The sequence below is a fragment of the Fusarium falciforme genome, chromosome 12, assembly GCF_026873545.1.
Source record: "Fusarium falciforme chromosome 12, complete sequence".
In the NCBI taxonomy this organism is placed as follows: domain Eukaryota; kingdom Fungi; phylum Ascomycota; class Sordariomycetes; order Hypocreales; family Nectriaceae; genus Fusarium; species Fusarium falciforme.
In genome coordinates this window covers 534,178-557,921 of record NC_070555.1, presented here as the reverse complement: position 1 = coordinate 557,921, position 23,744 = coordinate 534,178, and the positions used below count along the sequence as shown (strand labels likewise).

General features: G+C 50.6%; 9 protein-coding genes across 9 annotated transcripts; 3 read left to right on the top strand and 6 right to left on the bottom strand.

The window, feature by feature from the left end:
* Positions 1-1,762: 1,762 nt before the first annotated feature.
* NCS54_01392900 (Hypothetical protein) lies at positions 1,763-2,941 on the bottom strand (the record flags this gene model as incomplete). The annotated part of the gene is made up of 5 exons (XM_053159095.1): positions 1,763-1,892; positions 1,922-2,091; positions 2,163-2,330; positions 2,550-2,693; positions 2,744-2,941. The coding sequence occupies 5 exons, from the start codon at positions 2,939-2,941 to the stop codon at positions 1,763-1,765; spliced, it is 810 nt and encodes a 269-aa protein (XP_053015070.1).
* A 2,050-nt stretch (positions 2,942-4,991) lies between these two features.
* NCS54_01392800 (MFS domain-containing protein) lies at positions 4,992-6,443 on the bottom strand (the record flags this gene model as incomplete). Its single annotated transcript, XM_053159094.1, has 1 exon — positions 4,992-6,443. The coding sequence occupies one exon, from the start codon at positions 6,441-6,443 to the stop codon at positions 4,992-4,994; it is 1,452 nt and encodes a 483-aa protein (XP_053015069.1).
* Positions 6,444-8,304: 1,861 nt separating this feature from the next.
* On the bottom strand, positions 8,305-9,186 carry NCS54_01392700 (Hypothetical protein; the record flags this gene model as incomplete). The annotated part of the gene is made up of 2 exons (XM_053159093.1): positions 8,305-8,755; positions 8,807-9,186. 2 exons carry the CDS (start codon positions 9,184-9,186, stop codon positions 8,305-8,307), a joined length of 831 nt encoding a protein of 276 aa, XP_053015068.1.
* A 1,972-nt stretch (positions 9,187-11,158) lies between these two features.
* NCS54_01392600 (Hypothetical protein) lies at positions 11,159-13,646 on the bottom strand (the record flags this gene model as incomplete). The annotated part of the gene is made up of 5 exons (XM_053159092.1): positions 13,230-13,646; positions 13,122-13,181; positions 12,752-13,075; positions 12,056-12,688; positions 11,159-11,998 (listed from the first exon to the last, which is right to left on the bottom strand). The coding sequence occupies exons 1-5, from the start codon at positions 13,248-13,250 to the stop codon at positions 11,159-11,161; spliced, it is 1,878 nt and encodes a 625-aa protein (XP_053015067.1). The 5' UTR covers positions 13,251-13,646.
* A 765-nt stretch (positions 13,647-14,411) lies between these two features.
* NCS54_01392500 (HET domain-containing protein) lies at positions 14,412-16,752 on the top strand (the record flags this gene model as incomplete). Its single annotated transcript, XM_053159091.1, has 3 exons — positions 14,412-14,860; positions 14,999-15,057; positions 15,110-16,752. 3 exons carry the CDS (start codon positions 14,412-14,414, stop codon positions 16,750-16,752), a joined length of 2,151 nt encoding a protein of 716 aa, XP_053015066.1.
* A 279-nt stretch (positions 16,753-17,031) lies between these two features.
* Positions 17,032-18,042, bottom strand: NCS54_01392400 (PKS-ER domain-containing protein; the record flags this gene model as incomplete). Its single annotated transcript, XM_053159090.1, has 1 exon — positions 17,032-18,042. One exon carries the CDS (start codon positions 18,040-18,042, stop codon positions 17,032-17,034), a length of 1,011 nt encoding a protein of 336 aa, XP_053015065.1.
* Positions 18,043-18,837: 795 nt separating this feature from the next.
* Positions 18,838-20,054, top strand: NCS54_01392300 (NmrA domain-containing protein; the record flags this gene model as incomplete). The annotated part of the gene is made up of 4 exons (XM_053159089.1): positions 18,838-19,029; positions 19,086-19,370; positions 19,421-19,543; positions 19,596-20,054. The coding sequence occupies 4 exons, from the start codon at positions 18,838-18,840 to the stop codon at positions 20,052-20,054; spliced, it is 1,059 nt and encodes a 352-aa protein (XP_053015064.1).
* An 823-nt stretch (positions 20,055-20,877) lies between these two features.
* On the bottom strand, positions 20,878-22,006 carry NCS54_01392200 (Hypothetical protein; the record flags this gene model as incomplete). The annotated part of the gene is made up of 3 exons (XM_053159088.1): positions 20,878-21,531; positions 21,579-21,917; positions 21,983-22,006. The coding sequence occupies 3 exons, from the start codon at positions 22,004-22,006 to the stop codon at positions 20,878-20,880; spliced, it is 1,017 nt and encodes a 338-aa protein (XP_053015063.1).
* Positions 22,007-23,327: 1,321 nt separating this feature from the next.
* On the top strand, positions 23,328-23,645 carry NCS54_01392100 (Hypothetical protein; the record flags this gene model as incomplete). The annotated part of the gene is made up of 1 exon (XM_053159087.1): positions 23,328-23,645. One exon carries the CDS (start codon positions 23,328-23,330, stop codon positions 23,643-23,645), a length of 318 nt encoding a protein of 105 aa, XP_053015062.1.
* Between the last annotated feature and the right edge of the window lie 99 nt (positions 23,646-23,744).

Genomic DNA, 23,744 nt, shown 5'->3' with positions numbered 1-23,744 from the left:
CAACGGGTTGTCAGAGGATGCTGTATATGAGACAAGGCAGAAGACGGGACGGAAGCGTGTGGGTTGAAAGTCTCAGATATGGGCAACCATAGCCTTATATCGACATTTTCATCTACACGCGGTATGAACTGACAATTCGTCTTGTCATGCATATTTCCGCTCGGTAATAATCTCTCGAGGTGTGTGTTAATTAAGGACTAGAATCTGACGTTGCTTGTTTCAGTCGCCAGTGTTTCATGCTGATTATTTCGATAATAATTCCTCCACTCACGAAAGAGATGCATGTTCTTGTCCTCCACCGAGTAACTCCATGATAGGCTGCCTTAGGACTGGACCCCTGTCTAGTAGTTCACACATCCCGGACGTTAATGGGGGTGAATGTTTATTCTGGTTAAGGTTATCCATGAAAGAGTTTAGTTGACGTGGTGATATTCCAGCAGTAGAGTCGCTCGACTTTGAAGATCAGATGCCGTTTTCGGAGGCCTCAGAGATGTTGGTGCGTCATATTAGCTGATTGGGTCGGGTAGAGGTGCTGTGAATCGGATGTAGAGGTTCCTTGCGACTTCCGGTAGATCATTGCCTGTGGGAGATGGTGTACCAGGGATCTTCGGTGGTTGTCACTTGAATGAGCTGACAGGGCCATGACAGAGGATGCGTAATTACCACATGGAATGAATTTCTTCAAGGATCATTGATCCATCGTGATCCATGCTTGGTACTAGTCCTTCGGCCGAGTTGCAATGGCGACTCCGGCTTTAGCCACGGGCCATCGGGCAGTAAATCCCCCGCGATAGGTCCCGGAAGTAATTGAGTGTGGCTAGAGATCGACATAGCCAGGTGACTATCTGTTTCTGAGTCTGACCGAGCAGTTTGAGGTAAGCGTATCTGTATATGATCTCTCGTGACCTCTCGCGGCATACTACGCTGGACATGGCCTGGTTGGGTGGTTGCATGCTTCACACCGGAAAATACCAGACGAGCTTAGCCGCACTACGGAAAAGCATTTTGATCATGAGATCTGTTAGCAACTGAAATGGTATTAAGGGGCCATTGAGCTTCAAGAATACCCCGGTGGTGGTCCCACTTCCCGATGAGCCCGATTCCTTGGTCGACCTTGAAACCATTCTGGGCAACCGGGTGCTGTCCCTCCGTGCAATGTCATCTTTATCTTCCTATAGGTGGGAAATAACCTTAACTTGTGTCTGCCGACGTGTATCTTACAGAGGCGGTGCAGGGAGGGCGACTGCAACCTCCACACAGGTGCATCAACGCTTTGCTCGTAGAGAGCCTGTCTGAACATGGGCCACAACCCCCGAAGCCTGATGTTGAACTACGTACTATACTCTAGTTAGTTATGTGAAATTCAATTGATGGAGTTATAGAAAAGTTGACCGCTTTTGTCCTTGTATATAATAAAATTGGTCCCCCCTTTATCAGTGGTGAGAGGAGTGGGAACTTGGAGGACGCGCGGCCTGGCCCGACTGTCGGTGACGGGGATAATCTTTTAGATCTTTCCTATATCTATCACGTGAAAAGCAGGGTTACGGAAGAGAAGTCAACGCGTCCACCATCTTAGCTGGTCAATTCCATAAGGCCATAGCGACAACCACGATACAAATAAGCGTAGTGGAACGACTATAACGACTGCCAACCGATTCAGGCCCTCCATTTTCACTCTCAGTTTTGTTATACTGCCCAACTAAGGCTGGAAGTTGGTCTCCGCCCTCGACAAGCACTACGGCCATGCCAACCTATCTCAACATCAGTTTCTGGGATGGCACACGTCAATCGGGGAAAAGCTCACGACAGCCTGCCATTGAAGATGGCAATGGAAGATCCAAGCACCGGGGTTATCGGTTACATAGCTGTCCGAGGATGCAGTAGCGGGAATGCTGATAGTTAGCTCCATGCAGAAACCTACCGAAGAGCAGCCCAACCCTGGGAAGGGAGGCCAATCGTGTCACGGTATGGAGGATCTTCAAGGTTGATGAGCTCCTTCGGCGCATCTGTGACATTTGTGTATGGGAAATCTCCCACTCCAGAACCCAAGAGCCAGAACTTGTGACCATGGAGGTGTATCGGATGACCCATCTGCCATTCATGTCAGTATTCCGCGGCACTGCTCTCTTAAGCCATGTTTGATAATGAAGAATTGGACGCACTGTATCCATGGACTCGTTTGAGATCCTCATGATGATGTCAATGGTAGAGTTGATCGGCAGATGTATAGTCGTGTTTGCATCCCAGCCTGAGGAGTTTTCCCCGTAGATGAGAGGGATGTCTGGCTCCATGAATGGCGCGCGATCAATTATCCAGGTGACAACATCAGTCTAACTGTAAATGACAAAGATTTGTTAGCCCCCCCTGAAGGGGGTGCTGTGCCGTTCTCGAATGGAGAGAGCGCTGAGGGGTCAAGGAGGGCAGCGCCCGCTTTGGCTGATCCTTTAATGTACATCCAGGGCTCGGCCGGATTATCCATATCACTCGTCACGGCTGACTACCTGAGTTTTAGTAGGAAATCACAGCCACGCGGGAACTGGGACACTCACTTCGTATGACACGATCGCTCGACCTTCCAGGACCTGCTGCATGTCACCGCTGGGAAAAGTAGCGAATCTAAGGTAGTAATCTCCTGGAGATTGGTCTAGTTTGATCATGACGGAATACCGCTGGCCGAGCTCCATGTGGAGCACCTAACTTGGTGAGTGAAGTTACGTCGTTGACATGGTCTATAGATACTCACGTTGACTTCCTGTAGCTTGGTATAAAGACCATCAGCAGCATAGACAAAAATTGAATGTCCGTCCAAAGAGACCCTCAAGATACTGACTGCACCCAAGTTGACGAGGTTGAGAGCCAACCAGCCCCTCGAGTGATCCGCTGGTATGACTAACAAGGACGAGGTCGTGTTGGTGCAGTTCTCTGGCGGCAGTGAGGACATGTTGAAACCTGGATTGAACATCATGGGTGGCATGCAGCCTCGGGGGCTCAGAGAATCCATTCCAGGCATGTCAGGCATGGCCGTTGATGACGAGGGAGTAGAGTGATCTGTGGACATAGGGAAAGATGGGTCTGGCGTATCCGAACTCATGGCTGAGTCCATGGACATGTGATCCATATCGCGTCGTTTCATCATATCCATGCTTGACATATCTGGCATTTCGGAGACGGTCGCGGATGGTCTAGACGCAGTAGCCATGTTCTCAGGCTCTATACCAAGCCCAGGTCCTGCCTCAAGGACACTCTCTGGGAGACACTAAACCCTTCCTCGACCATTGGCCAAGACGCTGTCGACACATGACGGGAAAGCGCCGGTCTTGATATATCGCGCAAATATAACATCCGAGAGCTCGTGCGTCCAGTCATTCAAAAGGATGTTTGTTGCGTTCTGTTCAGCGGCCAGGAGCGCTTGGACTTGGTCGGCGTTGCGAGCGAGCGTTTCGAAAGGGCGTTTACGAGATTCAGCTGGTCGGACGAGGAGCGGGCCACGGATAGCGTCGTTGTAGTAGGCGCGGAAGTGGGAATGGTACCAGAAGAACCCGTCCTCGGACGATGTGGAAAAGCGATACGTAAAGTTTCCTCCAGCCGGGATAGGGTCCTATAAGTTAGTCAGTAGGCTAGGTTACGGTGGCCATGGCATGGGAGCGTATCAAACCTGTGTAACGCCAGGTACACCATCCATATCTGGAGTTCCTCGAAGCAAGAGTCCTGGTTGAGGGAATTATGCTTCAGTATCGGCTGACTGTACTGTGGCGCGGGTCAAAGGACAGAACTAACAGTGCCAGTGAATCGTGGTCTCGACGTTGAGGTTGTTCTGGACGAATACTTCGATGTCGTCTCCCTCGTCCACGACGATCAAGGGCCCAGGATGCTGGCCATTGATGAGGTATACTTTGCGCTTGAATTCATCTGGCAGTAATTAGGGTCACTGGCCCGGCCCATTCGTGGACACAAAGAGGTAGGTAAGGAAGCTAGCCACTTGCCTGGAGAACTGACAGCGCTGTGGACCGTAAAGTTGAATCGGCGCAAGGCAGCTTGAGTGCCAAGAGTATGAAGGGCAAAAATAAGAAATGCTATCAGCATCTCGGCGTCGACTATGTAAAGGAGAGAGATAGAGTTTGATAAACAAGATGCTGGCTTAGGTCTGGTTGCAAAATGTTGAAAGGAGCTCGGCAGCTCGTTTAATAGGAGAGCTCAGGAGAGAGCTCGGATAAGAAGAGAAGTTTTGAACAACAGGGGCGCAACACCAAGCGTTATTATTGCGGGAAACAAACACAGCCTGGCCAGGGTCTTGAGACGTATGTCATGAGCCGTTCTAGAACCACTGGCGATTTACTTTGGGCGCTACGTAGAGGATGAGCGATTTGTGCGGCGCCAACCGAAACGGGCGAGCGACAAGCTACAAGCCACACTACACACGCAAGTACAAGGAATTTGCTGCGGTCGAGTGTGATTTCCCCTGCTGAAACGCGGTATTTGTGCGGTTTTTAGCGCTGTCACGGTAGCAAGGAAGACTTGTGAAGCTCGAAGTGTAAACAGGAGATGTTGAGATACTGGATTGCATGTTCGCGTGACCACGCCCATGCCCTCCGCGTCTGTCTGAGTCTAACCGTCCATAATATATATTAGAGATCCCGCTTGGCTGCATGGGAGGCCTTCCATGTTCGGACCTCTAAACTCTGAGTTGTGTGATAACGTATTTATTTTACTATATTTATACCTACTAACCCTGTATCTATAAAAGTAACTAAGTCCCTTTATATAAGGATATAAAAGGTAATATCTAATATTAAATATACTTTCATTATAGTAATAGTTAAAATAATTAAAAGTTAAGAAATCTTAATACTTATAAGTTTTATATATTCAGCTTTATAACTTTATATTAATCAACTTAGTCTAAGATAACCGTTATTTATACCTAATTCATACTAATTATAAGAGCTTAGTATTAATTTAATACCTATGAAGTATTTCGTACAAGTCCCTCTTTATTGCTCATGCTCCGCCGACTGTCGCATCATTTCAATATCCTCCTCATCGATTGACATCCGTGAGCCGGTATCGTGATGTGTCTCGTGAGCATGTAGTCTCATGTTCACAAACATAGACCACAAGCCTAGGTCATACATGATGCGCAACACTCCTCCAACCACAAAGGCAATCCAGAACTTTTCCCTCCCGGCTAGAGCTCCCGTAAACGACGGCCCTGTAGCCATCGCCAAAGTTCGAAGCGTGCTCGTGATGCCCATGACGGCCGTGCGTTCCTCGGGTTTGACGACAGCTGCGATAAAGGCTGCTCGAGGTGCTTGATCCATGTTGTTGAGACCCATGCGGATAAACAAGAGGATAATAGTGACGACAAGTCCACTCGGCGCGGGAAAGAGTAAGACAGCCACCGAGGATGGTAGATGCGTAAACACCATGGTGTTGAGAAGTCCTAGATGTCTCGCAAGCGGCCCAGCAAAGATTGTCGAGACTGTCGCCAAGATCATAGCCGCCGACATGATGTCACCGAGGCGTGTCTTGGACAGGTGAAACTTGCGATCCAGAAAGTAGGTCGTGAGGGCCTGTGAGACCATGCCATCGGCTAGGGAATCGACTGTAAGGAGAAACCATAGCTTGTACATGACGTGACGGGTAGATTGCGAAATTTGAGAGAAGCGGCCCTTTGCCTTTGGCAGTTGCTGAGGGCTGGGTTGCTCTTCCTCGTCAGAATCGTGAAGCAAACCCTGAGCCAGCTCATCCGAAGTTTCCGAGGTTGTCTTTTCCGCCTCGCATTTGCTGCTCATGGACAAGGTCGAAATCATGTTCAAGCCACCCATGACGATGTAAATCCAAAAGGTCGCGTGGTACGTCTGTACCAGACTCCAGCCCTCTCGCTGCTTCAATCTCTCCACAAACCTCCCCGCGAGTTCCGTGCCAGCTGCCGATCCAAGACTTGAGCATGTGACATACCAAGACAAGACATCGGCCCTTGTCTTTGGTGTCGTAATGTGTGAGAGCATCGATTCTTCGATTGCTCGGAAGGGGCCAAAGTCGGCACCACTGGCACTCACGACGCCTACGACGGCGGCAAGGAGGAGGATCCAGAAGTTCTCAAAGACGCAGAATACGCCGCCGGAAACAGCCATGAGAAGGCCGCCTGCGAAGAGAACCCTGCGACGACCAAGGCCGTCGGCCATGAGAGTGATGACCAAGCCGAGCACAACATCGCCGAGGAGGGTGAGACTCATAAACAGACCGATGCGAAAGTCCGAGAAGCCCAATTCCGAGAAGAAAAGAGCTATCGTGAGCGAAACAGCTCCGAATGCAAACATGCGACACGTTCGCGAGAGGATGACGAGCCACGCATCACGACCAGTGAGATACAGCGAGGCAATACCAGACTCGTGATACAGCCATTTGACCGTCTTGACGAACGACGACGGATGACCAGCCATTGCGACGAGGTATGAAGTTGGAACGAGAAATATCTCACCCTGTCAGAAGCGGAGGTTTCATTGCGCGATCTGCGGGGTGGTGGTTGGTGGACCGGATTTTTCGGCACCGTGATCGGCGGGTGAGTTTCGACGTCATCCTGACTTGATTAGTCTCACCGAGATGTGAGTCAACAGAGTTCCGGGATAGGAAGGACTGTCGCTAGACTACCGAGAAGCTTATTCCCGAGCAACTGCTCGGCTCGGCGTTTCGTCTTGGCTTGGCCGGTTGGAGTTGTAGGGCAGAAATCGGCAATCGGCTGAGTGAACAGACCTGTCGAGACGCGAAGTAAATCCGCCAATGATCCATTATTTGATCCCTTTATTGAATCTTGGTTCAATTCTCATCGTTTGTGTAACTGTAGTGTTGTGGGATGGTAACTTCAATCGGGTGGTAAGTCCTGACCGCGTCGATGATTTGTGGTGCTGGATGGACTCAGGCTTTAAGCGTCTAGGCCCGTACCTTAATTTGCATAAAATATTAAAGGATTTTATTCTTTTGTTCTCTGATATATCATCTCATACTCTTCATACCCGCAAAGACTTGTTTGTAGACAATGCCTAGCCACTTGTTGACCGCTGTGTAATCAAGTGATCTCTAGCGAGATTAGTGGCTCCTGGCCAATCCGGCTCTCAATAAAATCTTCCCTTCTCATCCCCTCGCGGATAAGATTATCAAACCACAACCATCCCCAATCCGGCGGAATACTGTTTCCTCTCCCACTCTAAGTGCCACTGGAGAAATCGAAGGAAAGAAATGTCAGACTGGGGCGAAGGAGACCATGAACAGCACAAAAAGACCAGAGAGCGTGAAGTGGCAAAAGAAGGTGAAGTGAAGGCTGCTCTCGAAAAGGCCGAAAAGACTCGGTCGGAGGGTGGTACTGTTCCTTTTCACACTTTGGAGGGTCACTTCCCTCTATACTCGATCACCCACCTCGATCTTTGTTAGGACTAGGCCTATTGGCCCACAAGATATATTAATTTCTCCTACCTCGATGAGGTGGGTCAATTGGACTACTCTGGCCTCAGAGCACGAGACGGCAAGAGTCCCTTAGACGGCTTTCTGCACCTCGACGGTTCGATTGACTGCTCCTTTGAACGAGTTTTACAGCCTCTAGAAGCAAGCCCAGAGTTCTTTGAGATCAAAGAGAGGAGACCTGATTCACGATGCACGTTCGCTGTTCAGATCATCGACAACGACCACGTGATGGTGAAAGTGAGCCGGGAGTTGGCATTCCAGGATAGACCAAAAGAGGCAACGGGACCTGATAATTTTCTGTTTATGGGCGTTCAAGATGACTTTTCGAGAAACAAGCTCTTGGAGTTGCTGAAGAATGGGGCAACTTGCCCTCGGATGAAAGTGGTTGGTACGATGCCGCCGCGAAGGAGAAGGAAGCGCTGTTCATGGAGCAGTCGGCGTCGAAAGAATGGCTACTAGGGACGGCTCTGACTATGCTGCATTGCTATGTGAAAGCCAGGTTTGTAGATATGTAATGGTGTAGCGCTGCACAAATCTGTGTATCTGACGGACTATTCGGCCATGCCTGAAGGTATTGATGGACGTGGGATATGCTGTTAACTACCCTGGCTGGGTAACTCTAGCACCATGAACTCTCGAGAAGAGCCAAATAGCATTTAGATTCCGGCATATGAGCCTTTTCACAGGCACATCAGAGCGAACGCATTCAAGACTTCGAGAGAAACTAGGTGGCCAGATTGTCGTATGCTAACTAGACCGATCCCAACATTCAAAAATGTACGAGAGCAATAACTATGTACAGGAACACTCCCACGGACCTAAAGGCCTTGCTGGTCTAAACCCTATTTAAGAGTCAGTGAATGGGTCAAAGCCCTGGACACCATCACCAGCAGCAGCCTGCAGCGAGTTACCAAACTCATCATCAAGCTTGGGACCAACACCACCGCTCCAGTTCTGGAGCATCTTGTCACGGAGACCAACATCAGGCCAGTTGTCCCAGCCAACAAGAGGAGCGCGGAAGAAGGAACCGGTGGGGTTCTCGGGGTTGTTGCGGTCATCGTCGTTGGCAAAGCGGAAGCAGTGGGTGCCAGCGCCGTCCTTGTGGTAGACGAGGAGAGGGCTGCTGCCGTCGATGGGGAACTGGTTGCTGGCGCCGTCGTACTTGCCGTGGCAGGAGGGAGCCACGCGGACGACGTTGTCGCCTTGGGTGAAGACGACGATGTTCTCCCAGTCGTGGCGGTGGCCGCCGAGGAAGCTGCCGCCTACAGCCTGGTCCTTTTCAAAGTAGTACTCATACCTGCGATTCTTGTTAGTGACTGAAGATGAGGATGATTGTTTGGGGATTTACATGACGGCGCAGAAGCCGTTGTTGCAGCGCTTGCGAGAGTAGGTGTTGCTGTTCTCCAGCTGGTGAGGGTCACGACAATCACCCTGAGGAGTGCCAGTGGCTCCGTGGCCAGGGTTGACGTTGCCGTTGGGGTCGATGGCAGAAGTTTGATAGCAGCCATCAGAGTCAAAGTCGAGGTGAGGCTGGAACTTGAGCTCGAGCTGGTCAGCACCCTCGGGAAGAGCTCCGATGACATCTCGCTTGTGGACGGGAGTGCCCGAAGCCACAGCGCTTAGGAGAGCGGCAGCTGCGACGAAGTTCTTGTGCATGATGAAGATGTTAAAGGGGCTTGAGATGTCTGTGAGTTGAGGTTGTGTGAGTTGTCGAGATTGAGATATCATCCGGGCGCATCAACACCTTTATAATCGCTCAACTCTACGAGATACCCTTTTGGGCTTCACGATAGACAAATCATGGGGCAGGTATCAAAGTGCAACGGTCGTGGTGGCTGTTCGGAGCATTGTGGTCCAATAAGCTTAACATGCTTCATATGCGACATGGCCCCCAGCGCTTACAAGAGCATTGTGGCATCTCCTGTCCTCCCTGAAATGCCGTCTCATCAAGTCAGCGCTAAGCTGACAGAAGTTCTCTCCCCTTGTCTGAGCGAATCCTTCGTTTACAACTACCGGGCCTAATAGCGGGTTCTCTCTGGGGCGATCGTCTTGATTCACTTCCTTAAAGGGCAGGTGAGAACGGGAAATTACATCATTGAAGCCGAGCGCAATCCTAGAACGACAGATCCAAGCGTGATCGGCGGGAAAGCTGGGGGACCTTCAGGGCGGAGATGAAGGCACGTGGGTCGATGGGACGGTTCAAGCACATGCAAACACGGGACTTAATTAAAGACCGCTACTGCAAGTGTAGGACGAGAATTGACATCACAGTAGCCAGTTGTCGATCTTATTCAAGCATCAAGGAGGCGCAGCTGCTTCCTTGGGATGGTTCCTTTTCAACCTATGTTTCAGCTCCGCCATTTGGCGGCACAGCCTTGCAATATTCGCCTAATGAGACTTGGAGGCGTTTTTTTGGTGAGGTCAGTGGTTTCATATGCCTGCTGGAAATCAATGCAAGGCCTTGTGATTCTCTAATAACCTTGTGACATTGACAGGGATCCACCGATCGTGCACTGAACGGATGAAACGCCAATATATTCAAGACCCCAGACAGGCAGCAGCATTCCTGGGCTGCAAGATGGCACCAAAAACAAAATAACCCCTGGTCGATCGCCCTCTTCTGCACAGCCTTGTGGATCAGATCGACCGAGGCCCGACTCCCGAGGCGGCCGCCCTGACCGGGATATGTGTTTGTAAGCTGGTAAGCCACCAGTTGAACGTTCTGTGGGACAGAGGCTTTGGCAAGTGGTTTCACACTGTTGAACAGGCTGTGCTTGCATAGATGAATTAACCAATGACGTTGCAAGATGGATGATTCTATATTGAGAGGAGCTAATGCCGACATTCACAGCATGTCGGTGGCTGACGTATGCCATTCCTTCTTCTTGATTTAGATATATCACCGGTGATCGAGTACAACTAGGAATAACCTGTAAGCTGGGAATAGGATCTGTCTTCAGCTGGACCAAAACGGAAAAAGTTGCTGGCATGTCTCAGTGAGGTCGTGATACCTTGACGGCGGAATATCCGTATTCCTTGTAATCAGCCACCATCCTGCATAGGATCAGCAGGAGAACCTGAAGATCGTTACTCTGAAGTATAGAAATTGGGGGCTCAGAAGAGGAAACTTTCTGCGAGCCTTGGAAGCAGCATTGAAGAGAGTTAATTGCCGAGGGTGATGGAGCGTCGCTGACTGAATGATTCCTCATCATGTGGGGCCTCGAACGACTCTATTACAGGGACCGTGCAAATTGGATATTCCAGGGAAAAGGAGTAAAGAGATCGATCAATGAAGCATACCGTTTATCCTTGGTCAATAGGTCTTGGCAATGTGACCCAGTAGCAAGACTTAGGACTGAGTAAGCTTGGGTATTAGTGATCTAAAGACTTGACACGGAGCGATTTGTCTCATACCTCGTTTCTGGCCGTTGCCTATCTAGGTAGGTTGCTCTGCTGTGTAACATTTGGCTTGATGCCAATGCTATATTGCCCAAAGTCCCTTGCTATTGGTCTTGACATTTGCCAGACCCAGGCCAGGAGCTGTGCCCCGATCATCACTGGCTCTTGATCTCTTCAAAATTTGGACAGGATATCGATCAGGTCCTCTGGAGGTGCTGAAACGGCAAGGGCGGTTTCTCAAAAAAGTCCTTAGTATTTAGAAAATGCAAGAGAAAAGGCAGGCCAAACTCTGGACCAAGCTCTAATTATAGCTGATATACCCAACAAATTCATCCTCCATCAGCATAGCCAGAATATCCTCCTCATCCTTCGGATTAGGGGTAAACCGGAATGCCCGACGCTGGGCAATTTCCAACGCAGAGCCAAACCGGCCCTGCACCGTCGCACTCGCGCCGTTGCGCATCAGGAACCTGACGTTCTGAACGTGCGCCATCCAAACGGCCGTCTGTAATGGATTCCCATACACCCCAGGCCCTTGGGCATCGATATCAGCACCGCGTTCCAAGAGCAGCGTTGCCATCTCGGTGAAATGGGTATGATGCCTTGCCACAGCAGTCAGGGAGTTTCCGTAATGACCGCACTGGGCATTGACGTCTGCGCCATGCTTCAGCAGTAGCTTGACATTTTCGAGTCTGTAGTTGGCGGCGGCTGCTTGCAGCGCGCAGCCGTATGCGCCTCCCTGCCAGTTGACATCTGCACCTTTCTCGAGGAGGACTCGGATAGTGTTGAGGCCTTGCAAATTGCACGCGGCGGTGCAAAGGGCGTTTCCCGCCCACCCTACATCGGCATCTATGTCTTCCATGACGTCTGCTAGGACCTCGACCACGTCCGAGTGGCCTTCTTTTGCCGCGAGGTAGAGGGCGTCAGGGGTAGGCTCGACACCAATATCGAGCAGGTCCTCCACGAGATCCAGGTTTCCTTTTCTGGCTGTTTGTGAAAATTGCGATGCATTTCTCTGGACAGCAGTATCCATGTCCATATTTATGACGACATGGGCATGCTCGTAATGGGATTCCGCATACGATCTAATGACTTGGCGGTTTCTGGGCAAATTGTTTTCCATAACGACATTGATTTGTTCCTTCAATTCGCTCACTAGTCAGCATTACTCTGGTGGTAAGTAGTGTATAGCACTTACCTGCAAGTCCTGTTGCATGTTCTGTACCTCCTGTAGCATCTTCATTATGCCCAGATGGTGCGCCCTCCTTGCCACTCTGACCGGAGCTTCATTCCATCTGTTGCGGATTGTGCAGTCCGATTTTCTATCCAGAAGAAGCTTCACAGTGTCTTCGTCGCCGATCTCGGCGGCTCGATGTAGTGGAGTGCGCCCGTCGTGGTCCTGCGCATTAGGATCACCTCCCTTGTCCAGGATGCTCAGAGTCAATTTCTGGGCGCCTCCTATGACAGTCAGATGAAGAGCAGTCTGACCGTTATGATCCGTGGCGTTGACGTCTGCCCCATTCTTGATCAAACGTTGCGCAACGACAAGGTTCCCGGTAGATGCTGCCTGGAGCAAGGCATCGTTTCTGAGCCTGTCTGTTGAATGGCGGAGAGCCAGTTCATCTTGCGGACACACCACCTCCAGCGCGATCATGGCCTCTGCGAGATCAAATTCCAGAGAGTCTGCTATGTCTCTGAGCTGACTGAGGATTAATTTCATGCCTTTACTCTCCAAAGATGGAAATTTGCAGATTTGGCGATGGTCGTGCTGTAGCATCGGTATCACTCTTTCTTTTGAAAGCCCACTTTGGCCACTGACCTTGCCAACCAACTACACTGATCAGCAACAAAAACACACCGGAACAGACCTGGAAGCATATGCAAGTGTACTCACGATGTCTTTCTGACCAGGCATAGGCGAGGTTTCGATAAATGAACTGACGTGTTGTAGATGGTACGCTTCTGAATGAAACTTTTTAGCCAACTGGCATAGCCGAGTTCCATTTGATCGTATCGACTCGAGAATAGCTTTCCTTAAGCCTTCCAGTAGCCTGTCGTTGGTATTTGCAAAGGCCATGGCATCTACAATGTTGCAAAGCACGTCGTCGTAGTAGTCTGAACGTGTCCCCGTTTGAGGCGTCGCGAAGAAGAGTATCGCACAGGTTGACTGTCGAAGGGATCCAAATAATCCTCTCTCGTTGCTTGCGAGGAGAAACGCCTTTTCTGTTAACTGCTCGTCCTTTGCATCGACATTGTCGACTAACCTGCTTGACAAGAAGCCCTCCCAGACTGTGGCAGACGAATACGATTTTGCGGTCCTCCTCCTGCTACTTGTCAATCATGTACTCTGCTGAGCCTGGAGCCAGACTTGCCTTTTCACTCGACCTTGTCATCTTTACAAGACTGAGGAGATGCCGGGCATAGTCTGTCAAACTCGCCGTCCCACCCGAAAAGGCAACTCCAGAGTCGTAACCGTACGAGTAAACTCGTATGCCAGGAAACTCTTCCTCAAGATGCTGAAGCCAGTTAAAGCCATTCTCATGCTGCCAGGTGCGGTAGGCATCGCCCCCTAGGCCATGAACGGCGACAATGTCGAGTTTGCAGGCATCTTGTGGAGACTCGGGGGGTTGTGATGCGGAACTGTTGATGTGAAAGAGGCCGTACTGTTCGTTCTGGGGCTGTGGCGCCTCAGCATGGTCGGATGTCTCTATCTCAAGGAGGTTTTGGATCTGCTCTTCACTGGGCTCCTCCAGTATATCTATCCGGCGCAAGAACTGTGGCGACTCTGAGGTCGTCATTCTGATGGGCTGGCCGATGGGAGAATCGAGCCTCAAGCAGGTCGAGGTGGACTGCGGTTGTTGTTCTCTTCAGCTGACACCCCGCTCCAGTTAGCCTTGGCTCCGAAACCTGTATCATGGAGAACGCCACATCTGTCTCCAGTCCCAATCATCCGTCGCCATGTCCTGACTAAGGCATCTTGACCCCTGCAAGGCGGACTACCAAAATGCGTTATCTCGGTGTTGCATGCCGTCTTTCAACCTCAACATGACCATCTCAATCATCCATAGTCTGCCATGCCAGGATCTCGCATAATCCAGTCACTCTTTGCCTCCCGAGTAGGACAGCTCGTCCTCAGGCAGCTCAAAGAGATATGGGAGACCAAATTCATGCTATTCGGCCTGATCATGGCGATACGATATCTTTTCGGTTCCCTTAGTATCTTCTGGTGGGGTCTCACAAGATTACCTGCGGTTCCTTTCATATCCAACCCCATCTCGCAATTGGTATTTATGGGCGGCGCTCTTCTCATTCAGCTCTCTGTCATATTGTTGATGTGGGCGGCGTTCCGGAGAGCTCAACGTGACCAGCCATCGCCATGGAGGGATCTCGATATCAGATATGTTGTTCAACTTCTCCTACCAACCTCACCTTTAGTCGGGCTCAACTTTCTGTATTCGAGACTTGGGCCATCGAGGCGACAGGCTATTCGGGCATCACCATGGCACTTCAGGCACACTCTGGCTTCGGTCCATGCCGGGACTGTCATATTCGGCATGGTCAAGTTTGGAGGACTGGGTGGTTTACTCGGTGTCGGCTTACTTGCCATTTTGTTTGATGCCGTATTCCTGTTGTTACGGCAAATCGAGGCAGCATTTGGCCAAAACATGCGAAATCTCACACCAAGGCTTGATTATCAACATAAGCCACGGTTTGCCTTGGCTGCTGTGTCTCAGGCTATGGCCCTGGCGGTTGCCTTCATCTTCACCATGAAGGATCATCAATGGCCAATATACATCCTTTTTGTCTTTCCCATGACGGCAGTGGCGACATTTCTGGGATATCTCAGCCATGGTCATGAACCGGAGTATCTCAACGACTCCGTCTCGGTCCACTCTCTCCCGGAGAGCCAGGGGCCTCCATTCTGCCAAACATGCCGGTCCACCATCTTCTCAAATGCCCTCACTGGCCCGACTCACCATCTCACTGCCGATAGCTTGTATAGGTCGGTATTGACAGGTTGCCGAATCTGTGCAGCTGTTTGGCAGCAAAGATCCCATGTACAGCAGAACTTTCTGGCCGTCTTGATGTTCGGGAAACCAGCCACGTCATATGAAGCCGGTGTGAGCTCATGGAGTATCAGATATCGTCAGGATCCCTACAATCTTCATGGATGTCAGTTTCAGATGCGACAACGTCAAGGTTCGTGCTGGGGAGCTACTCGGGAATCCTACACCATGCTAACAAGTCAAAGTTGCCGATAGCTGGATTAGACCTGGCATGTTGGACCTTCGAAAGCGCATTGCACTTACTCAACTGCCATCTCACACTGGCTCTGACCAAAGCTTGGCAGTGGCAGCAAAATGGCTTCAGCATTGCACCATCTATCACGAGGTGTGCTGTTCCAATCAAGACCGGTCATTTCGGCCCTCGCGTCTTCTGTATGTCGAAAACGATGCCGTCTGCCTTCATACCACCCGGAAGATGCCCAAGAGGGTCCGTTACTTGACTCTCAGTCACTGTTGGGGCAAGCTGCATATTCTCAGATTATTGGAATCCAATGAGGATTCTTTCCACCTGGATATTCGTATGCAATCGCTGCCCAAGACCTTCCAGGATGCGATCCACATTACACGGCGTCTTGGATTCTCTTATCTCTGGATTGACAGTCTTTGCATTATACAAGACTCCAAAGAAGACTGGTTGCGAGAGGCTGCACTCATGGGCAAAATCTACAAGAATGCAGCATGCAACATAGCAGCCCCAGATGCCTCCAGCGGCCAGCAAGGCTGTCTTTACCCACGGAACCCACGGACAATACAGCCCGAACCGATGAACTATGGATCTGAGAATGAAGAGTACCTTGTCAACGAGACAGACATTTACGATGACCATGTTCTGTATTCCAGAGCATGGGTCCTCCAAGAGGCCATACTGGCACGACGGACACTGGACTGTGGTCGGGGCCAACTCTTCTGGCGATGCAGTGAGATGAGGGCGTCCGAGGTCTTTCCAGGGGGCGTTCCAACCAATATCTACCATGATGACCACCCGGCGTCCAAGTTCAAGGCCATCTCCACTGATAACGACCAAGTCATGATCACAGCAAACATCCTGGAACGCCGTCTCAGCAGTCTAAAGACACGGTTGCAAATTCCGATTGCCCCGGGAAGGGGGTCCCTTGAACGATACACCGAGGCCCCTTTTGCGTTCTGGTCTGCCATCGTGGGAGAGTACACAAAGATGAAGTTGACCAAGGACACGGACCGGATAGTCGCACTCGCCGGTATCACGGATGTCTTCAGACCGTTCTTTGGCGATCACTGGTTCGGAATGTGGCGCATCTTCATGCCCCTAGAGCTGCTATGGCAAGCTGGAGGTACGGGTCAACGGCCGTCCACGTTGCGAGCGCCCACCTGGTCGTGGTTCTCTGTTGAAAGGCCAGTCTATTACACGAGCTGCGAGTTCAACTACCGTCGTGACCGGCTCATCACAGAATTCATTGATGCAGAGGCGGTAGGAGAAAACGGGATGCGTCTCCGTCTATCAACACCCTTACTGCGAGCAACGTGGTCTAGCTTGAATGATTTCGGAACGAGCTGTGTCATATCTAGCCTCGAAGGTGAAACGCGCCGAATGTCGTTTTTCGGTATTCCCACTATCCCCGATACCTATGGAGATGTCTCTTTCGATCACTGGGACGATGGTGCGGTGACTGAAGATGTATTCCTCATGTGCATACAGATACGAAGGAGATCCGGAAGCATAGCGTTGGGGCTGGTGCTGCACGAGGTGGATGAAGGGGTGTATGAGCGACTAGGACACTTCTCTATTCCAGAGGACTTGATCGAGCCGTTCTTGGACCGAACGACGAGAAGAGAGGTAGTTCTTATGTAGAACACGTCAAGTGCAGTAATATGCCACGGGATACTGAGTGCAGTTGAATGGTATTAATCACTTGGGTTCTTAGAGTCTATATGAGAATATGTAAATGGGTGTCGTCTATGTACATAAGATTGACGTGTGGCTCGCCGTAAGTAGATCGTCCGTGTCGATTCGAGCGGCAGACCTCTTGCGTTTGAGATGTGAATGAGTCCCTAGTTAGACCTAGGTCATAACAGAAAGGCAAATATTAAAAATTAAACAAAGATCTGGTACAGCTGGCTTGTCTCCAGCTTACTTCAATTCGGGTATCCGAATGATGACTGCGCCAACTCCCGAACCGCTATGCCACTGACGATGGGCTTCCTGAATGTCATCCATATCCCAGATCTTGCGAATGGGCACCGAGATCTTGCCCTTGCCGAGCAGGTCGAGAAGAACCTTCATGTTGGGCTGGTAGTCTGGCTGGTCCCGGCTGATGAGGAAGAAGGCGGTCCTCTTCCCCCTCCAGGGAATTTGACCCTTCAGCAAGAACTTGACAGTTGGCCATGTAGCTGGAACCGGGGCGTCGTTGGTAAGGGAGTACTTGTTGGCGCCAAAGCCGACGACGATGCCATGGCTGTTGAGGATGTCGTAGGATTCGTGGAAGCTCTCAAAGCCGATCGAGTCAAAGACGGCGTCGACGCCACCCGTGTCCTTCATGGCCTTGATCCAGTTCTTGTCGGTATAGACAAAGGGGATGCCGCCCTGCTCCCGGACAGCGGCGTGGTTCCTCTCTGATGCTGTACCGTACGCTGTCGCACCCAGCAGCTGGACAAGCTTCATGGTGGCATAGCCAACAGAGCCACTGATGCCATGGATGAAAACGGTCTGTCCCTTCTTCACCTTGGCAACTTGGTGAACCATGCCGTAGGCGGTGCACCAGTCGAGTATGAGGCCCGTCACCTGCTGCAGGTCGGAACCTTCAGGGACGGGGATGAGGTGCTTCTCCGGCAGGTTGATCAGCTGAGCCTGAGCATCATACTTGGTCAGGCACGCGACAGTGTCGCCAGCCTTAAACTTTGAGCTCCCGCTGCCATTAGTCTTCACAGTGCCGACGAGACAGTAGCCGGGGGTCAGCGGTGGCTTCTCCTGGCTTGGGTAGACACCACGCCGCATGTTGATGTCGGCACCAGAAAACCCGGCATATATGGGTGCAACCTGCACCTCCCCTGCAGCAGGCTGAGGGAGGGTGGCCTCGACGATCTCAAGGACTGATGCATCGCCGTACGTGGGGATAATGACTTTACGGAATGTGGTTGACATTGTGGAGGATTCGAGGATAGTAAGAAAGGGGAAGATAAGAAGAAGCTCTGTTCTGATGCTGAAGCATCAAATCTGAGGCCAGGGCTGGGCCTCTTTTACGGGCCGTACCATGAGAAGTTGACTCGGGGAGCATGAGTAATTTCGCCTAGGCCGTCGGTGATCGGGACAATATAACATCGGTGGCGTTAGATTAATAATCTTGACCGGTGGGAATGTGTGCCGAAAGCAGCACCACAGTGGTGCAAAAAGGAGCAATAAACTCAACACTAAGCAGCTAGACTCCTCCGTATCCGCGTATAGATAAGCTAGGCAATGCAAGTTGGTCTAGATGGCATCATCGGCCGATTTTGACAAAGCAAGTAGTTGTACTAATAAGGAAGCCTGGGGGTAGTCAAACAATACGTAGCGGAGGAATTACTCTGCCACAGCCCAGCCTAGCCGTGCATATCGCCAACACCCAACCGTCACTGCTGCGATGCCGAGGTACAGGGCACAATTAACTTTGAGTTGCCCCAGCCTCAACTACTGCGCGTATCCGGACCTGGCGCCTAATTAACCGTCTATCTCCATCATCTCCTCCGTCCGTATCGGCCTCCGCCAAGCCCCCGCAACGGCCTCCACTTTCCTCCGCCTCCATCTCCGACGGTGGTTATGACCTATTGAGATCGTGTCTGAGATGAAGCATGTCGGCAGTTGTGTCTATCTATGTATGTTCGAAACTCTTGCGGAGTTGTTTCAGCTTCAAAGTGTCTAGGGGATGGCGTCGTTCATACCAAAATTCCGACATCTTGCTGAATGGAGCAACCATCATATAAGTACCGTTGGCCGTGCCTCGACTGCATCTGGTTCCTCCATCATACATTTAGTTTCGACTCAATCAATTCTCTTCAAGGGCCCTCCAGTACCACTATCAATTACACATCAGCCACCCAGTCCATCTTCAACCCGATCCTTACAATGGCTTACAAGAGTGTTGCTCTCGTCGGTGTGCGTATCGCCCACCCACCACATTCCATCAACGACACCATGCTGATACAAAACAGGCCAGTGGCAACCTAGGACAGATTACTCTCCCCGCCTTCCTCGAGTCCGACCTTGAAGTCACCGCCATCGTCCGATCCACCTCTACAGCCACCTTCCCCGAGGGCATCAAAGTCATCAAGACCGAGTACAACCTCGGGGACCTGACCGAGGCCCTGAAGGGCAAGGATGCCGTCGTCAGCATGATTCCTATCGTCTCTCTAGATCAGCAGGCCGTGGTCATCGACGCCGCTATTGCCGCTGGCGTCAAGCGGTTTATCCCTAGCGAATATGGATCAGATACTAGAGTCAGTATTCGCAGCGCTAAAGAGCAGATTCCGATGCTAACATGGTACAGAGCGAGAAGGTCTTGGCTGCCGTGCCCTTCTTCAAGGTCAAGAAGGATTACTTGGACCTCCTCAAGACCAAGGAGGATGTTATCAGCTGGACTGCTCTCTTCACCGGACCCTTCTTTGACTGGGTAAGCCTTGCCCTCCGATGTGTTCTGATTGCGTACTAACAAATGTCTGTAGGGTCTACCTCTGGGCTTCTGGGGCTTCGATCTGGCCAACCGAAAGGCTCTCTTGGTCGACGAGGGCAAGGCCACATTTACCACTAGCAACGGAGCCCAGATCGGCCGCGCTCTTGTTGGTATCCTAAAACACCCTGAGGAGACCTCCAACATCATCGTTGCCGTCGAGTCCTTCACCACCAGCCAACTTGAGACCCTCGAAATCTTGGAGAAGGTCACCAACACCAAGTTCGAGCGCAAGTACCAGACCTCCGAGGAGCTCCGAGGGGAGGCTTTCAAGTTGTTGAGTGAGGGCAACATCAATGATGGAGGCGCCAAGCTAATCAGTGCCCTTGTTTTCGGCAAGGAGAACTTGGAGGACCACAAGCATCTGGACCTTGGCAAGTGGAATAAGCTCCTTGGTCTTCCTACTGAATCAATTGAAGAGACCATTGAGCGTGTTATCAAGGGCCAGACTTAAGCGCGAGGGGAACAAAACGCGGCTGGAAGCGCCAGGATTACCAGGAGCTACCATAATGTAGACACATCATTTCTCTTGACCGGCAAATCATGGCCATAGTCGATCTTGCCGTCAGCCTTAAATGATTCCACACAGAGACTATTGCATATTATTCTCAACCCACTACTCATCTAGGAATATTTCAAGAAAACCCAGCAAAGAAGACATGAATCTCCACGCAATGAACCCATTATGCCCGATGCCCGTCAACACAAAACAAATATCTAAGCAACGTTCAACGCGATACGTCCTCCAAAGCAATCCTTTCAGTTTGATTTGTTTCAGAACGCCTTGATTCTGTCTGATTTGTTGACGTTTGATCTCCTGGGGCCAGATTGACGCGAACATATTGGTTCGCTCGCCTCTCTAGAACTGGAACTATACCGTCTAAGCACTTCGCATTAATCGTTTGCCATTTCAAGAACGCAGCATCGGACTTACCGATCAAAAGATACAGAAATTTGCCGGCGATGGGAATCCTCACAAACAAGGCCATACACTGCCCATAGGTCCATCCACCAAAGACAGAGTCGCCTTCACCGTCTCCATAGATGTCACCGAGTGCCTTTCTAAATATGACAAACTTTGCCAGATTATAGTTGCCCAGACCCATAGTGAATAGCTCCAGGATAGTCAACACCACTTGGCTTGTTATGGAAGCCACAAACTTGTCGAGTTTGCAGTTCAAAGAGCGAAAATGCGTGTCGTTTGGGTTGAGGAGAGCCGGGAAAGGGGATTTCCACAACCAATCTAAGATAATAATTGGGATGATTGAGTGTATGGCTCAGTAAGAAAGCTTGTTCAGCAGCATACTCTGGCGTGATGGCATCAACCCGTTGTAAGCGAAGCCATCGAAGGGATCGTCGTAGTTCATGCAGTACAATTTTGGTCCAGAGTTCTGTCCACAAGACTCTAGGCCATCGTTCTCTCGGAACCTCTCTGGAATCTCCTCGGCTTCCCGCCATGAGAAGGCGATGAAATACGCCAGTACCCTGGTGAAGATCACCCATAGTATCGTGTACCACCATCCATTTCCGGTCTTGTGGAGGGCTATTTGGACAAAGAGAATGGGATAGATACTAATTGATATCATGTCATCCAAGAGGTCTTTGTTTGTATACCACGCACGGAACGTGTGTCCATTGCCGAAGCCAGTGGTGCTGTTACTGACATATGCCACCACGCCAACAACTGAGATGATGGCCAGATATTGTGTTTGAGCTTCTTGGAGGTTAACAATGGTTGATGCTATGGCTCCAGCAAAGCGGTTGTTTGAGAGAGTATTCTGCCATTTCTGCGCCGTCGTTTTAGCCTCATCAGGTGTGCGGAATGGCCATAAACAGGCCCGAACAAGGTATCTAGTCCAAGTCGTGGTGAGGTTTAGTGACAGGACGAAGAACATGGATAGTGAGAATTGAATGAGGTAGGCAATGAATAACTATTACTGTCATTAGATCATGTTTCGATTGCCGAAAGTAAACTCACACCCAGACCCGCGAGGTCACCGTCGATTCCCAAATCGTCCTTGGTGCAATAGATGTGGCTCATGATAGATCCAAGTTCAAGAGTACTGTTGTACGTGACCGAGTTACCCTGGAATATGTCCAATCCTAGGGAACATCCGAACTCAGAATTGAAACAAGACTTGATAGCACATGCGCGGTATTTTTGGAAGACGCCGATATGGTCAAAGTCCTCGAGCGGGCCGAGGTTAAATTGCTCCCTTATTTCCTTCTCATCGTCTTCGTTGATAGAACCTCGAACTTGGCTATCATATGGGTTGTCCCAAGTTGCCAGGCGAACTGTTGCCAGGCTGACACAGTTCTAGAGCGTCTCAGTCGACGCAAAGAGGTAAGCTGAGTTGCTGCATGTCTCCGTATAGTTTATACCATACTCTTTCGTCTCGCATCCATTGTCTATGAGGACAATGGGGTCGTTAGTGTGGTCAGCGACGCGCTCAATGAGCTTGAGCTAGGCGGTTTCCCACTGCGGCCATTTTTGGGTGGAAAAGCTTTGTTGAGAGTCACCCCTGGTGATGTTGAACCGCCTCTCAATGACTGTGGCCATCCTCGGTAAAAGAAGTGAAAATGAGGGCTTCGTTGGCAGACAAATTTTGAAGTCACCGCTAAAGTGGTGAGGCGAAAGGCGCGCCATTATATATTTAGCTTTTACTGGTATATTTTAGAGCCCGATGATCAACACCAAAGCACGTCAGCACAGGCTGAACCTCCTCTACTTAGACATGCAGAAAGAAGAACCTTCCAGCGAAGTGGGTGAAGAAACAAGCAGGCTGACTCTGTAGACAAGGCGTGGATGCCCCTTGGGGCATAATCAGGCTTGCTCTGTTGGAAAGCTCACCAAGTGTTGAGCTGATAAGTAGCATTCCGGCAAAAATACCTCTTTGGTTGGGGTTTTGATGCTCATGTATTAATAACTGTGTTTTTAGGGCTATGGTTGATGCCCTCTTTTGTAGTGGTGCCGCGACGATTATGAATATCACTCAAGTCTGAAATTTCTCTGACACACTACCAACTCACTTCGAATTTCAAGCACCAGCTTGATCTCAACTGATAGATTTCTAAGCCATTCATGTCCGCTTGCGCCACAAGACCAAGTCAAAATCGGGCTGTGGGCACAAAAATAACCGCTGAGCGCGCTTCGAGTTCAGCTTTAGCTTGGCAAGCGAGCAATGGGTCTGCCAACCGATTTTTCCCCTTCCCTTCGGGTTTGAAATGGAGTTGGCGCCTCGCCCAGTAATCTGACATCATGATACATTGCCCGTTGACTGTCCAGGTTCGTAGCCTCGAGCTGATTGTCAGGCTGGGCGCAGCATCCCAAGGTCATTGCCAAGCCGGTGAGGTGCGGAAAGGCCCCAAAGAGGATAAATCGGTGGCTTTGCAGGTTCCAGCGGTGGGATGTCACCTCGTTCTTACCAAGGGGGGCAGAGTTCCCTCCAATCGACTCGGGGATCCTGCATTCGAGATGCCTAGACAAAACGGACTTGGCACCTTGTTTGGTGTTTTCCGTTCCCAACACACCCCATGTCTCCCACGCAGTTACTTCATCTAGTACTTGATTTCCAGATGTATCTGTACGTAATCCTTGGCCATCATCGACTTCCAGATATAAAAACTCTCGGGCCTTCATAATCTTCCCTTTGATCTACCTTCCTTTCCCCATATTAAATCTCCAGAGCTGCCCAAGCCCTCAGTATACGATTGAACTTTTCTTAACATGTCCACTGCTTTACCGTTTCAGACATGGTTTTTGGAAGCCGATGGCACCTCTAATCGCCCTCTCGACACTATCGAAACATTTTTCAAGCTTCTAGCTGATGGTGGTGCCCCCATCAACCGCGAGCACTGGGCCATCACTGTTGCCTTGCGTCTGAAGACCCCAGAATCTGTCAAGGAGGTTGTGCCGGTTCTGAGACGAACCTGGTTAACCCTTGTCCGACTTCATCCAAACCTCGCTGGAAAGTCTCATATGTCTGATGCGGACGATCTGCCCAGTCAAATCTTGTCTGTTGGCCCTCTAAATGAAGACACATGACTATCACAGACCTTTTTCCAGCACGAGAACATCCCAGACTCAACAACCTTGTTCACCTCGCTTCGCCCCAGCCCCACAGCGACGTGTCATTGGGTTCCT